The following is a 16,566-nucleotide window of genomic DNA, read 5'->3' as shown; positions in this document are numbered from 1 at the left end:
ATCATCAAACACCTGTCTTTCCCAATAAATATATTTATGGGTAATGATATGATAATTTATTACCGAATGGACTTTGTTCTTTTTTGCTGAAACATTACGGTTAGAAAATTAAGAGCTTCCGGCTATATTAAACGATAAAGACTATAATGGCCGATAATACTATATACCCATATGAATTTATTTCGAGATTATTATTGTTATTGTTATTATTATTGTTGTTGTTGTTATTATTATTATTATTATTATTATTATTATTATTAATATTATTATTATTATTATTATGCGGGCGTATGTTAAATTGTAGAGATAGAAATGCAAAACTCGGACATACTCGGAAAATGCAAAAAAGTTCATTCGAAGGTTAAAATTTACGATAATCATAATGCTTACGAGCTTAATGTTTACGAGGATGAGTCCGAGTGACTAATAATCCCGAGACATTATACATTTCAGTCAATGTAAACTGGGCTTCTTTGAATTATCCATGCATTTAAAACAAATAATAACAATATAAGCAATCGCACAACATTATCGAGATTTAAAGTATTTATTAAACGAAGCTATTAAATTTAATATAATTTTTACCGTAGAATGCGGACAGTTGAATTGGACAAGTTAAGAATTATCGATATAATTTATGTAAATATTACAGATGTAATACTTAATTTGTTTAACATCCGTATAGATTATAATAATTTTCCATTTCAAATAATATTCTAGTGTTTTGTTTTTGTATTAAGATGGAAGGATTCGTATTAACATTTGTATTAACATGCTGTAATAAATTCTAAGTATTTAGAAGGACAAACAAGCAAAAAAACAAAAAACAAAAAAAAAATAGCGAAATAATAGTTCTATCAGGATTTAGTCTAATAAAAGTATTCAATTACAAAAAAATGTTCTTGCAATCATGCATCTTTTTATAGATTCTTTAATAGACTGGATATAAATTAAATCAACCATATTGATTATTATTCACATCGTCTTATGATTTACGTCATAATTAATTTTTGATAAATATATATTCCAGGCCTCGCTGCTGCATTTATAATGCACGAAGTTTCAATGGCTTTTATGTTAATTCGATGTTTTTTTTTTTTTTTTTTTTTTTTTTTTTTTTTTTTTTTTTTTTTTTTTTTAAATAATTTACTCGATAAATAAAGTATCGAGTACGTCATCATTCAATGTTTCGAGTTAAAAATAGCTTGCAGCAGAATAACTATATATTTTATGCCATAAAGTAGGTACGTACGCTCGATGATTATGAGCAGCTACGTTAAAAAAATTAAAATCCTCATTATCTTTGTTTTTAGGGCAGACGGTAATGGTTGTTGCAAATTTCATTACAATATTATATACAGTTAATTGTCGACTTTTAAATAATTAAGAAAAATTGAAGCTGATCGTCGTGCATTGTCCCCCGTATCCATGCCCTCGAAATGTAAATTATATATAAATAGTTTCGATGTATACATTGTGTATGTTTTTCTTTTTCCTTTTTTTTTTTTACATCGACAAAAGTATGTTGGAACAAGTATTAAAAAGTATTGGAAAGTAAATTTCACATTCTTGAACTATATATATTATCGATAATGTTGATAGACCCAGAAAGTAAGTAATATCATATTTTGTATTATTTTTCAAATCGTAGAAAATCATTTGTCGTGCATAAATTATATATATATATATATATATATATATATATATATATATAATTAAATGTACAAGAAGGATTTATAAAATATTGAAAATGAAAGAAGATAAATTGCTTTATATGAAGATAACATGGTATTATAACGATAAGAGAACGCGATGAAATTTTAACTTGACTATCCATTGAATTTCCACTGATTTATCCACCAAACTAGTTTACAAAAATAGCGTAGATTATGCTTTCTTATTAATTTCACACAATAAATCGCACACATATACTATATTTATATTATTATTTACAAATATAATTCTACAAATTGAAAAAAAAAATAGATTTGAGTTCAGATAATAATTGTCAGTTATCAAAAAACTACATAGAATTACATAAAAGCAAATCATCAAAAGAAATCCTTGAAAATTTAATCCGAAATTTAGATTCCTAAAAATAAATAAATTATCGCAAAATCCATGCGAGTGCTATTAATTAAGATTACTTGTTAAATTTATTTAATCAAACATGCAAAATGTACAAATGTATAAAGAATTTTTAACGTTATATATAAAAAGAAACAAAAACACAAAAAAAATCCTTTTTTAGATGCGTATTAATGTTGAAAAAGCTTATTGTCATGGCTGATAATTTAATTGTTATTGTTGACTGTTTAGATCGAAACTTTATATTTTCAATATTAATATTAATTATCAAAATTACTCATCCAAACTTTTTTTTTCAACAATTAAAAAATTTCCTTATAAATTATGAATATCGAATAGTTTAACGACACGTTATTGTACACTTAAGCTGGAGTAATAAATTTTCCTACGCCATTAAATTATTTATTCATTACGTGAAAAAAAAAAATAAAAATAAAAAAACAATAAACAAAACAAATAAACAAAATGTATAATTTTACGTACAAACATTGGTGGGTGAAAAAGAAGAAAAAACTTTGAAAATAACAAATGTCGCCTCGGTGCAGCTATAAAACGTTAAACGGTAAATAATTATGTTAAGTAAATAATTATGCTCAAAGCCTTCGTCACATGGAGTCTTGAATAGAAAGTTCGATTTCTCCAGAGTCCTAACGAGGTGGCAATGTGACAATTGTATAAAAAATTAAAAGAAAAAAATAAATAAGAGAAAAATAATGAGTTCCGGTTATGCGCCGACTGGCTAATTAACAGCCCTTTTGTCTACTGCGCGTCGTCGTGTTAAAGTTGTTGCACTCGACTCTTGACCTCTTCCAACGGTTTTATTTAGCATCCGCTGCACGAGCTCGAGCGTAATGTCTCCCGCTATTATTATTTCTTTTTTACTTTTCTTGTCTTTTCTTTCTTTTTTTTGTTTTGTTTTGTTTTATTGTTTTTTATTTTGTATTGTTTCATCGAATCGCGTGGTCGAATTTCTTTATAAAATAGCGTCCAACAGTTTTATTGCTTCAAGTTAAGCTGCGTTGATGGTAATAATTATATTAGCCGGCTGAATAATAAATATGGAAAATCGCTTCTCCTGTTAATGGTATCCTTCTCATGAGACGAGAATTTTATGTGCAGCCGGTGTGGAGAGGTCAACGAGCACATTTAGTTCCGGGATTATTGTTAGTCGGTGTGTATGTTAATTATGAGCGATTACGAATGGATAACGGGTTGTGTGACTACTATTATATGGATTAAATGCATATTTTCGGTTCATCGCCATTGAATTTATTATTCTATTATATATATATATATATATTAGAATTATCTATTATTTATTATCTCGTAGATGGAAAAAATTCTTTTAATAATCAGATGAATTATGCTTTATGCCATTGGATAGAATAGAGTATTTGAAAAAAACGAATGTAGTCGTCGTGTGGTTGAATAAGAAGGTAGAATAGATCGTAGTAATTAATTGTCTATATTCGTCATAAATTAACTCGTTTACACGTAAATTGTTTAAAAAAAAAAAAAAAAAATGGTTGCATGGTCAATGTTTCGCCAACTTTATCCCCATTATTGTATAATTAAGTAACATACGAATGCTGAAATCGACAAAGTCATTGTGTTGTATTGTATGGTAGCCGTTAACGGTAATGAAAAGAAAGCGCCTCTTAAACTTTGTAACTTAGCAATTCTACATCATTTCCCAATTGATTTGCGCATTACAAAATACAAGCATTTACTAATTAATAATATTAAGTTTTTGCAAATGTTTAACGATTGATTCGGATACTTGTCTTACAGGCACACGTATATCACCTAATGAAGAGCGACTCGTACTCAAGATACCTGCGATCCGAAATGTACAAAGACTTTCTCAACGGTACGAAAAAGAAGGTATATCCCCGATGTCGATTTTTCGCAAATGTCCGAGGAGTCGAATGAGTTTAATATCTGGATTTAATGTTATTCTAGACGTCTGTGAAAGGGATCCGATCGATAGTATCATTTACCGTTCGCAAAGACACGCAAGCTATTTAAGAAGCTAAAGGCACATAATTGAGAGAAACAATAGGTGCTGGCGTGTTTTTAATGTAAAATAAAGAGAATAAATGGGGTGGGTGGTGAGAAAAGTTAGTAGGAGACGGGAAATGGGAGGGAGGGTTGGTAGAGTACGATGGGACGGGGGATGGACGGGGACATGAAGAAAATGAGAAATAACGAGGAGAAAGAAATGAACAATTGGTTTATTGAATGTTTAACATGGAACAACCGCTTTGAGCGTCAATTTTTATTTTCACTGACAGAGTGACGCTGTTTACACGCCTATTGGAATTTCGTATAAGCTGCCCAATCAATTATCGTGCAGTATTTGTAAAGATAAACGCAAAAGATAACAAGTTTGATGTCAATTTCTTAAACTTTGACACAAGAAGCACAAGCATACATTACCTTGCATGAATAATTAAGCGAATAATTAAGTCCATTAACGTTAATAATTACACGCATTTTTGTCCTTTCAATTAGAGGAATTGATGTTTTTGAAAACCGAGCGGGCTCGCTATTACAAGTAGAATACAGATATTCATAATAGTAATTGTATTTTACTTTAGCGTCATCCTCAATTCGACGATTCGTCTATTGGGAATATATTTGCGTAGCTTTAATCTTGTATAGCCAAATATAGGTTTGTTAATTACTGGTTAGCGCTGTCTACTGGTAGCGAAATTTCTTTACCTTTCTCACCTCTATTTACGAATGTGTATTACTTTAAAAATAAATTAGTCCTTGTTGAGTTTGTAACATGTATTTTATGAAAAGAAAATATACAATTAAACGAACTTATATTTTCCTTTTAATGTTGTACCTTTGGTTTCGACTATTCCTTAAACTTATTGAACGTTGTTCGATAGTGCGATTTGTGCTTTCTCTTGGACTATCTTTTCAGCACGGTAAACTTTCCAACAGATCAAATAGTCTCTCGTAAGCCTAAAGAGGGTATAGTAGTTCGTCACAATTAAAAGGCTCATCGATAATACTCTGTACCACTCTGTCGTGCGAATTAGTATCATAAATTGAACGGCGACGAGAGTTAATTCTAAACTTAATAAAGAGCATTGAAAAATGGTTGGGTTGCCAAAGAGTATCTGTGAAATTATATAATAATAATAATGGAATTATTAATTATTAAACAACTTGTACGCTCGTGGACTTATGTCTGTAAAAATGATAATTTTTATAAAGCACACGTACGTAAAATCGATAATGACTTGAATTTCCTGGCTCAGCGGCAGTGCAAAGTCCTTCGGAGCGGTAAATCTCTTTGTTATGCTTTACTAATGATCCGTGAGGCCATAAGACTGCGTCGTTCCAAGATTGCGCAGGTAAGTGACTATTCTTACGTTCAACCTTCGACCATTTTCCAAGATGAAGCGCAGCTCTGTGCAAAACGTCGCAGTATCTGCAATAAGTAATGTATTTCGGTAAGGACGATATATGGAGTCTTATTGACATTGAGCGAGTATTGCAGCAATGTTTATAGATAACTTTATAACTGGAATAGCCTACTATTTATTAAAGCTATTTATTAAAGACACTAGAGTGATTGTTATAAGAGTGAGACACAGCGGTGGAGGGGGCTTCTTACCTAACAGGGTACGTTTGTGTGAAATGTGCACCCAATCTACCGAGCCATATGAGAATAATGTGCTGTACAACCCAGGATACATCAAAGTGTAGATGCTGAGGAACAAATATGACAGGTGCAATACCACATAAGTATGCACTGCCGGACGATGCGAATAAAGCTCTTTTTAATCTTTGATTGAAGTCCGATTTTAAACTGGCCACTTCGGCTCTAATAGCTGGTGCGTTCAACGAACAATTATGCAACGGTTTCTCTGAAAAATATATTACATGTATAAGAGAGATCGCATGATTTTTTTAATTTTGTTTTTTCCTCTCTCTCTCTCTCTCTCTCTCTCTCTCTCTGCATTAAGTTCATAAAATGAATGCGTTAGGCGGTTAATCACCTAATATAAATTTTGTTTTTCTATCCTCTTTGACGTAAAGGGGCGCAGCAGATATGTCAAAAAAAGGTCCTATACTTGCACCAAACATTAAGAAGTAGATGGATATACTACTGCATAAAAATATATCGTTAATTCGAGACTCTACAAACTCCACGACCCCGACAATTCAGAGTCTGTGAATTTTGTCTACTTACGGGTAACAAAGATAAAACACTTTGATAGAATTATGTCTTTCGCTCATGTAATATAAACACCAGAAAAGTATGCCTATAATGATAGTTAAAAGTAGCGCCCTCATTATTCTTTGGGCAATTGGTAGCCACCGCGGTGGAGTAACAACGTCCATGGATTTACAAAGCAATGCATAAATAAATTGTCTCGCGACCATTGTCACAATAAATATAATAAGATAAGGATCCATCAGGTAGAAATTCTACAAAGAAATAGATTCCAATCGTTAGCTGAAAATTGCTTATATTGGCTTTCAATTAAAATCGGCACCTACCATAGTGTATTCGTTATACGACTGAGGTAACCACCAAACAGTTTTGTACAAGTTAAGTAATTGTAACGAGGCAGCCACTATCGACGTCGCTAAGGATCGCGTTTCAAAAAGGACTTGCCCATCGGCTGGTATCGTTGGAATGGGAACGTGTTTTGGCGCAAGCGTACGTCCAATCGATATCTGCTCCCCAAAGTTCTTTTTCTCCTCGACATTACAAACTCCTGAACCAACGCAAGCATTCGCAGTAGATACAGAATTACTTGAATTATTAAGTTGTACCCGAGCACTTGCTGAACTTCGTCCCCCAGGGCATTTACGTCCCCCAGCCATTTCTATTTCTTTTCATTACATTTTCTAACATAAATCTAGAAAAATTTGCGAAAACGAAGTATTTAAAGTAGGCAATAACTACGTTATCATACAACCGATTATATACATTATTTAACAAAACAAATTCAATTCCTTGAAAATATTAACTTTATCCTTCTTCGTTTAGTCAGCTTTGAGCGATAAATCAATACGATGTCTCACACTGCTCAATCGTAAAATTTTTTCCTTTTCATATTACAATATTTCCTCAGCATTTACGACCACCGAGTTTAAAATAAACAAACTTATCATTTATCTATTTTAATAAATCAAACTTTCTAACCTATCGCCTTGTATGTATACAGTGTACAATCGCTTTGCGACAGTCGCAGTTCATGGATTAGCGCAACCACGATTATTGGAAGGCAATATTGCGCGTGCGCATTTCACAAAAGTTGCAGAATCGAGCAATACTGTAGCAAGGATTACCGCCCTCCTATTTACCTTTATTTACTTATTAATTGCTATTGGTGGTGCTATTTGATAATCTAAGGTATATTTCATGGAATCCTTACTCTTTCATGTAAATTGAGATCGGTCGGGTGATTAAGAGGAGCGAGCGACTGTTACCGGCACACGTACATTATTATTACATTCGTATTCTTATTTTCTTATTCGTTAATGTTACACTTGATATCGTTTGTAAATAGCGCGAATGCTCTCTTCTCGGCCAGGATAGCGCGCGCTCGACTCGCTACTGCAATTGCGCACAATTTCTGCTGCAGTATTTTCCTCTTCATACCCGCGCTCGCTCTTATTGCTCAAAATTCTCTCGGCTCTTATCTCTTTTCATCTCGCCTTGGCACATCTGGCTCAATATTGCCAAAACGTACAAGGCCAATAATGTCGTAAAGAAGAAGCATACTTATGAGTCGTTTGGTGATTTTGTGAGAAAAAGCCTCGGAGCGTTGAGAATCGCAAAGCGCTGTTTGCTCATCGAGCAGGCCCCTTCCCCCTTTTCCAATGTGGATTACTTCACCCGGGACTGGCTTCACTCCTTCCTCACGATAAAGGCTCTCTATTTGGGAAGAAGCTCCGGCATCGGATATTATTCGCAATTATCCCTCGCGTCATCAAAATTACATGCTAAATTGTCTCAGCAGATCAGTCAACAAATTTACGAGCGGGCCATCTTTTGGATTAGTTGACGCTCCCTGGACGCGTAGGCTGAATTAATCCATCCCACGTGCGCCGTAGTAACAACTAATTTATCATTAATATATGTATCTGGGCCATTGCCATTCTCTAGATAAATAAAGTCTTTGGGAAGAAGCCGAGGCAGCTTGCTCTTGGCAGCGATCGAGCCAAATCGGAGACTGTTGTCCTCGACTTGATTCGAAATCGCTTAAACATGTTGGCAAAAAATTTGGCTTTAATACTGTCACTTTTACATAATAATTAACGGGGCAGCAAAACTCGTTGCTTTCTTTGCCGATGGTTTGGGGTATGAGAGGAAGCTCGGTCGCACACACACGCGCGTGTACATTTGGATTTTTCTTCGTTAAGTCCGACTGGCACTTGGTACAAAAGCGCATCGGCATCACAGTCTCACGTGGAATAATATCATGGAATATAACGTCATGAAATATGAGCTTCCGGAGTGCTGGAGTTACATCTAGGATGATCGTAACCGAGGGTAGGGGTATCCCAGCTAAACCGGTGGAAAACCAATTTGAAAGCGATTGCTCCTTAGCTCGGGATTTTGAAAAGGAGTCGGTCACTCCTACTACGAACACTGCAACTCTCGTTAGTTCGTAATTCGAAAGTAACCTGCTAGTTTTCGTCATAACTGGAAAACCATTTCTTTGGCCGTGAGCACTAGTGCACGACTGTAGAATAAATCATTGCTTTTTCGTTAAAAATTTACATTGCTATTTCGCATTATTATATTTCATTTATAAGTTGACTAACAAATAAGTTCAAATTATTAATATGGAATTGATTTTATATATAACTTGATTGAAAAATACTAAAGGATATTAGCATACGAGGAAAATTTTTATTATTTTTTTTTTTTTTTTTTTTTTTTTTAAGCGAAAGGAACATCTTTCTGTATTTGCCAATTATTTTAGTCAATTACACTTTTTCATCGTACTCGGTAAAGAATATTTTTCTCGAGTGTTAAAATCGATGAGTTAAAAAAATTCTCTGTAAAATTCTATAATATATATTGATTTTCGACAAATGGATATAAATTTTTGACACTTTTGGAAATGCAATTATTAGACGTATCGTCGATCTTAGCAATCTGCACGCGACTTGTGCTTAACAGCTCCTTATCAATGCCAATTAATTATAAATATAAGATAGTAAATAAGATGGTGTTTATACTTTATTATATACTTAATAATAATCGTATACTTAATAATCGTTTTCGTTGGATAAGTTATATTTCAGTTTGCAGTGATATAGTGCAAAGATTGTTTGCTAATTCGCGTATTTGTTAGTACAATAAATATCCCGCAAATATTACCCTAAAAAAAGCATTAAAATGTATGATGTAATTTAAACTTAAGTTGCGCTACTATTAAAGTATTCAATGAAGTTTAAAGCGTAGAATTCGAAGATATTAATAACATTGCATTATCTTTCATTTATTAATTTATTCAGAATTAATGTTAAATGAAATCTTCATTATAATATAAATTATTTGTTGTAAAAGTCAATATATTATGAGGCACTCGTCAAAGACTAAGATTAATTAATTTTCATGCATAAGAACTTGCGAGACTATGGACGGATGGATGTCTGTTAAATTTTCAAAATTCAATTTAGATTTTCAGTTTCCAATACTTTTACCCAACGTGAATATATAAAGATTTCATTTTCCCAACATTTTTGCACTAGAGTTTAAGTAAATGTGACATTTGTTTGTTGTTTGGTGGGAAGTTTTAGAAAAGTTCGTTAAAAAAAATAACGATGAGAAATTATATAGAGTCCACGTCATAGAGCATAAAAGCTTTGCGAGGATAAAAAATGTTTTCACTCTTATTATACTTTAATTTAATGCAAGACCTATCGAATCGATATAATATTTAAAGTAATAATATTTATAGTTATTTTTTTTTTTTTTTTTTTTTTTTTTTATAAACAATTTATACCATAGAAATTTTACAGAGCATACTTTATGATGAATTGCGCATTAACAAAAACTCTATTTTTCGATAATAATAATAATTCTTATAATAAATATTCTTTCAATAAAAATATATAAATAAAAGAATCATAATGATGTTGTTGATAATGGTAGCAATAACAATAATAACGCCAATAATATCAATAACAACGATTAAAATTATCTACAAAGAATTCACCTTTGTTTTTTAGTAGAACAGTCGAAGATAGTATTTTTATAAAATTCTTATAACGATTGTATATTACACAAAAGTAAATTAAAGAATAGAATTTTTATTCGGCCAACCACTTTTTTATGAGACTTTAAGAAAAATTTACGGCAGTCGTTCATTGAAATTGAATTGATTTTCAGAATTTGCTTTATAACAATAGTAATTTGTTATAATAGTCAATATATTATTTATGTGTTGAATAGATGAAAAATATTTATTTTAGGATAATTATGTAAAAACTATTATCTTACATTATGAAATAATATATATTTTTGACAAATATATTTTATTTAAGATTGATCATAAAATATTCATTTTTAATAATTTTTCAATAATACTCTGATTTATAGCTACCATCTCTTATCATTACTATTTTAACGAATATCTTACAAAATACATGTTTAATTATTTTGTTCGTAATATATAATTAAATTATTTCTGATACATTTTATTGTTCGAATGTCATTAAAAATATGAAACTTATTCGATTAAAACCAAAAAAAAAAAAAAAAACAATCGGTTTTCTTGCTTTGCTTTACTTTAATTAAGGATCATGAATAAATACTTATTTCCTTTTTTTAATTTTTCATTAGAAATTGAAATCTTTTTTTTTTTTTTTTTTTTTTTTACTGACTTTGAACGTTAATCCAAAAGTAATCGTTTATGATAAAAAATATAAAATCAATTTCATTGTATATAAAATTTAAGCATAATTGAGTTATGATGGCCTTATTTGCATATGAAATTAATCATTTTCAGTAATATTATATTTATTATTTAAATATTTTGTGAAAATTTTAAACACAGTCACGCTCAATCCCTTTTTGAATGATCATGATCCGAGATAGCAAAAATATACGTGAATTTAATATTTTCTTATTCTTTAATAATACTTTGCTTTCTTCTCAATGATATAATTATAATTTATAATTTCGTAAAAGCATTAATAATAAATAGAAAATTCATTTTACATGTCTATAAATAGTTTCCACAATTATATATTATTCTTTTCAATTTACGTCTTATGATGACGTATAATAAAATTTTTAGCATTCCATTCGTACTTATGCAGCTGTGAAAATCAAAGCTTATCAAAGCTTTGAAAAAACATTTTGCTCAAATTTTTATTAGTTACGTGTTCGTAATATATTTGACAATTACACACTTTAAGTAGAATCGGTCGCATGCAGTAAGACAAATGATACAGTTATAATATTTGGATGTGTTTTGTCTTTGGAAATGCACCTGAATTTAAATTACTAAAATGTATATACATATATATATATATATATATGTATTGCATTATACTACCTTAGTTTTGTTGTTATATTCGTTTTTTTCTTCTTCTTTTATCCTTTTTCTTCCATAAAAATCACAATTCAGTATTAGAATTGTTACGTAAATTACCCGGCATTGCTCTAATGTAATGCGAGTTAACTAGCAGTTTTTGTTTCTCTTGGGTATATCACCCACCTACCTTCTATATAATTTATAATACATTTAATTGCATTTTATTCGATTTTCTTTAGGGTAAAAATAATTTTTTTTTTTTTTTAATAATTAAATTTTTGGATAATTAAATTGCCATAGAAGATGATTAACTTATTTATTTAATAGCTCAGAATCATTCTGTGAAAATTAATTTTCTTATTTCGTTTAATAGAGTTATTAATATTAATTTTTTTTTTTTTTTAGTAATTAGTGAATTATATGCAGTATTAGAGGAAATAGTTGTTTATAGATTTACAAATGACACAGCAAATGGCCTCCTGGTCATACGTTTTGTTTATACATTTTTTATTAAAATAAATGCCCAGATTACGTAAAAAGATTAATTATTATCAAACAAGTTCTTGGTTCTTGGAGACTTACTAGTAGACTGATAAGTATCAAAATATATAATGCAATAAATATATTTATTGTACGTTGAATCTACTGGTTTAAATAATTCGGCCGTCAGTTAGTCGCAAAATCTATTCGAATATTCATTTCTTTATATTACCGATATTTAGATAAAGATAATATTTAAAATCTACGTATACGTTGCTTATTATGCAGTACGCAACATCTTGGCGTAAATACGCCACTCATGATATAATATATGAGAGCATCTTTCATCCCACGTCTTCTCCATATTAAATCAAGCATTTCATTTTCCACAATATCCACAAACACTAAAATTAGCGACACACGCGCTCATCCCCACATTTCTCCTCATCGTCTTCGGGACTTTCATCGAAATTCGTGACGTCATATATCTACTGTTTTTTCAGCAGCAGATACAGAGATAAACTATTTATAGATACTCTTTGAAACTATTTCACGTTCCATACGACAGATGGCAAATATACACCATAAAGTATCTAATGATGTAATTTGTCAAGATAATAGCAGTTTCTTTTTGTAAAGTAGCGCGAGAAAATATCTTTGCTCATATTTCATTATTTTATTTTATCTCGGCTGTTAAAGCTTAAAGTAGGAGTCTGACGGTTATCTCAGTATTTACTAGCTCAGTTGCTTTCAAATTTTTAGATATACATTTATTCATTATTGTCGATGAAATAGTTGCATTAAACGTCGGTTAAAAAGTCTCTGTTCTTTGCATGATTTTATTAAGTACGTAAATTTCACTTTACGTTTAACTTGAGGAGACGAGAAATTTAATTAATCATTCAAAAACTTGAGTGAAATATTATGTAGGAAGAAAACTCGGCAATAATCTTAATTTAATCATCTTTAAGAAAATTTTTAACTTACTTTGCGAAAGTAATATTTTCAGTTAGACTCATAAATTATTACGTTATTAAAAAAAAACACGTACTAGAGAATCATTTTAAAACTTCTAGCGAATGGAATACCTTCTAATTCTGCAATTTCTACTTGATAAATAAAAAAATTATAAACTTTAATTAATACTTTGAATAAAGAAACAAGTGAAATTATATTATTTGTTTTTAAGAATCAATTCTAACTGCACACACACACACACACAAACACACACGCGCGCGCGCGGCTTTAGGTATTCAATTATTTAATTCCATAAACTATTTATGAGGCTATTTTAGAAATATTTATTATGAATTGTTTAAGTCTTTAATTATGGTCGTTAATTAATTTTCTTATCTAAGCTGCCATAATTTCTATTGTACAATTTTTTGGCCAATAAGAAAAGTTATTATTCACATTACTTGGCAACGCACACAGCAACTGAAATCATCGCTATAAAATTTAGATAAAACTTAGTTGATAATTAAAAAATTTTCGTCTCGTTCCATTTTTATCGCACTACAAACTATTTGCTAATTGTCATTATTATTCATTCGATTACTCTTAAACAACATAGAATAATAATAATAGTAATAATAATTAATAGCAATAGTTAATAATAATAGTAATAAGCATTGATTAAAGCTGATTTATTTACACGAATCCGGCGGTTGAAGGACAGATAAAGGTCAAACATAGTGTTTGACTTTTCCCTTCAGATTTGTCTGCCACTATTAATCTCAATGCTTTATGACGAAATTCTTATCCTGGAAAATACTATTATTACGGACTGATAAAGGTTATAAGTATGATTTAAAAAAATATTTAAACTTTAAAATTTTTAATTTTTTCCATCTGCTCTACAATACTAACTGACATTTACAAAAATTTATTTAATTTAAATCAATGCTTCCTATCTCTTCTATAAAACAAAACAAAAAAAATCAAAAAAAAAAACAAAAAAAAAACAGCTTCAATTTAAGAAATTTTCTGCGTAATATCCGAAACAGCAAATATTTTAATGTATTTTAATATATTTTACTCTACTCCAATGAAAATGTATATTTTCTTATTGAAATATATGTAAAATTGTATCAATTTTATTTAATTTCATTTAAAAGTATCAATTTTCTCTTTTTAAATTTTACAGCACCAATAAATATATCTCATACCTTTCACGATTCATTTTACATACTAATTAGCTTCTAATTAAGAGGAAATAGTTTACTAGTAACTTGAAAGATTGCAATTTCAAACATACGATGCCACTGTCCGAAATTATCAACCGCACTTAATATATAATGTATAATTAAAGAAAAAAGAGTTTCGAAATAGTTTCGACAATCAATGTAATAATATCGGCTTTATAATGAAGCACAACAGATTTCTTTAAATACAAAAGCAGCTGTAACTACGAATTATAATGAACAGTGAGGCTTAATTAGATTGGATAACTGAGAAAACTCGTGCAGCTTTTTACGAGGAAGTGTTACGCTGTCATTCGGATTTCACCCTCTACAACAACCCCTTTTATTTTTCTTCCTACACCTTACTAAAATGCCTTCCTCATCCACCTCCACCCCCACTCCCCCATCCCTCCCATCCACCCCTTCCCACTATTCGGGTCCCGCCCCTCTGCACCCGAGCTCATTGGTGATAAACATCCTTGTAAAAGTTTGCCGCTCGTTCAGACGCTCTAATGAAATATACATTTGCCAAGCTGAGTAATACAGTTTATTAGAGTTTCTCATTCATGAAGCTTATTCCATTGATAAATCTAGCAAATGAAGAAACTTTATACGGCCTAAATCTATTAAAAGGATTTTTCGCATCTATAATTTTATCGAGGATATTATTGGCTAAATATATGTTTTAATGCCTGCTCCAGTAGCGCACTAATACACACTTGTTTTATTTATTAATTTTTTTTTGTTTTTGTCTTTTTGTTTCTGTATTTCTTATACATTGATCGTTCATAATATTCCGATTAGTCTTGTGCATATTTCATTGTTCAATGCTTTCATAATGCTTCGACATTTCATTATGTTTGTTATTCAAAACACGTTTGGTGTCGCATGATTTATGGTGGTGCTTTTACATTTTATTTTCACTGTTAAATTATAATAATTGTGTGTGTCGTTTGAGACGAAAAATATAATTTTTCAAAATATATCATTGACTCGCATTTAATAAAACGAGCATGATTAATGAGTAAGTGACACGCATCGGACCATGCGACAAGACAAACCATTTTTAATTTCTTTGTGAAATAGGTGAATGAAGATGAAAATGAAAATGAAAACAAAAAACAAAAAAAAAAAAAACACGAAAAAAAAAAACAAACAAACAAACATGTAATTAAACATATCGTATTTCTTTACTTTATTTTTACTTATTTATTTTATGTTATTTTATTCTTTTTTGGCGTAAAAATTTTATTTACATTTATGGCTAATACAAATAAATGTAATTTGTCGAATTAATCTGCTTAACCTGACATTAATAGCATCAATTAGACTAAAAACGACTATACGCAACAAGCTAATAGTGTATTTATGAAAGTATGAATTGTATTAATATGAATTATTTTATTTGGATGTGCGCGCAGTACCGCAATAAATAATAATACATAATTAACGAACAATCGTTGGTTAGATTAAATTTTCATCGAAACTTGATATTAATGAAAATAGATGCGAATAAAGAAGGGTCTTTAAGTCATCGAAGTGAGTAATTCTGTTTGAAAAATAGAGGGAATGCATTTTAATAGTTCGTTGCCTTATAAAATATCAGAAATTTTTTGCTCGAACAATCGAACGATTGATTGCAAGATGACGCAATCGTGGATTAAAATGAACACGCACAAGGCACATTAGTATAAGTAATTTAATTCATGAAGTTTGGATTAAGATCGAAATCCTTCGGATAGCTCACCGCAGTAAATAGGCGCAGTTGTAGGATTAGTCAATTAAGGAGTAAGGAAAATTGTTTGGCAGGATGCATTAGATTAGTAAAAGTCCGACATCTGCATGGAAAAAGTTATTAATACAATCCGTCAAACGAATATGGAAATTGTCATTAAAAAACAGTAATTCCAATGGATCGTCAGGGAGTTTATTTGGATGATAGGATTGTCAAACGTCGAGTGAGCATCAGAAAAGTTTTGTAGATAGTTAATAAAAGCCCGAGAGCTGAATATAGTCAGACTGCGAAATACATTCGCACGTCGTGACGTCGTAATAAATCTACATCACTTAATAACTTCCGGACGGAGTGTATGCAGCATAGGAAAATAAATATAAGTACAGTATGATCTGCGTTAATCGGCTGGGCGCACGTGTTTACTCTCAACTTATAACCTATGCTGTCTCTCTCTCTCTCTCTCTCTCTCTCTCTCTCTCACACGCACACACACACACACACACTCTCTCTCTCTCTCTCTCTCTCTCTCTCTCTCTCTATCTATCTATCT

At 30.6% G+C, this 16,566-nt stretch overlaps 2 protein-coding genes across 6 annotated transcripts in view; one reads left to right on the top strand and one right to left on the bottom strand.

Moving 5' to 3' along the window:
* RSG7 (regulator of G-protein signaling 7) overlaps nucleotides 1-4,185 on the top strand; it is a 10,782-nt gene extending 6,597 nt beyond the window's left edge. The window contains exons 10-11 of the mRNA XM_011502475.1: nucleotides 3,880-3,972; nucleotides 4,051-4,185. Of these exons, the coding sequence (XP_011500777.1) occupies nucleotides 3,880-3,972; nucleotides 4,051-4,116 (159 nt within the window). The 3' untranslated portion in view covers nucleotides 4,117-4,185. The remainder of the gene's footprint in view (nucleotides 1-3,879; nucleotides 3,973-4,050) is intronic.
* Nucleotides 4,186-4,559: 374 nt separating this feature from the next.
* Nucleotides 4,560-7,329, bottom strand: LOC105364535 (transmembrane protein 39A). 5 transcript variants are annotated; one of them, XR_912955.1, is made up of 7 exons: nucleotides 6,613-7,329; nucleotides 6,302-6,540; nucleotides 6,108-6,217; nucleotides 5,723-5,975; nucleotides 5,329-5,536; nucleotides 4,918-5,222; nucleotides 4,560-4,843 (listed from the first exon to the last, which is right to left on the bottom strand). XR_912955.1 is itself a non-coding variant. In XM_011502472.1 (7 exons), the coding sequence occupies exons 1-6, from the start codon at nucleotides 6,940-6,942 to the stop codon at nucleotides 4,968-4,970; spliced, it is 1,395 nt and encodes a 464-aa protein (XP_011500774.1). In that variant the 5' UTR covers nucleotides 6,943-7,329; the 3' UTR covers nucleotides 4,560-4,843; nucleotides 4,943-4,967. The 5 variants fall into 5 exon arrangements, 4 of the variants coding, with proteins under 4 accessions (XP_011500774.1, XP_011500773.1, XP_011500776.1 ...); XM_011502472.1 differs by having other exon boundaries at nucleotides 4,943-5,222; XM_011502471.1 differs by having other exon boundaries at nucleotides 4,560-5,222; nucleotides 6,613-6,977; nucleotides 7,049-7,329.
* Between the last annotated feature and the right edge of the window lie 9,237 nt (nucleotides 7,330-16,566).

Source organism: Ceratosolen solmsi, unplaced genomic scaffold (genome assembly GCF_000503995.2).
Source record: "Ceratosolen solmsi marchali unplaced genomic scaffold, CerSol_1.0 scaffold39, whole genome shotgun sequence".
Lineage (NCBI taxonomy): Eukaryota > Metazoa > Arthropoda > Insecta > Hymenoptera > Agaonidae > Ceratosolen > Ceratosolen solmsi.
This window is presented reverse-complemented; position numbering and strand designations above follow the sequence as displayed.

Coding starts and splice junctions, on each gene's coding strand:
- LOC105364535 (XM_011502470.1), bottom strand. CDS start 6,942: ATGGCTGGGGGACGTAAATGCCCTGGGGGACGAAGTTCAGCAAGTGCT. Junction 5,976..6,107: donor AAAAACAAAATTTATATTAG/GTGATTAACCGC, acceptor TATATTTTTCAG/AGAAACCGTTGCATAATTGT. Junction 5,537..5,722: donor ACACAAACGTACCCTGTTAG/GTAAGAAGCCCC, acceptor TACTTATTGCAG/ATACTGCGACGTTTTGCACA.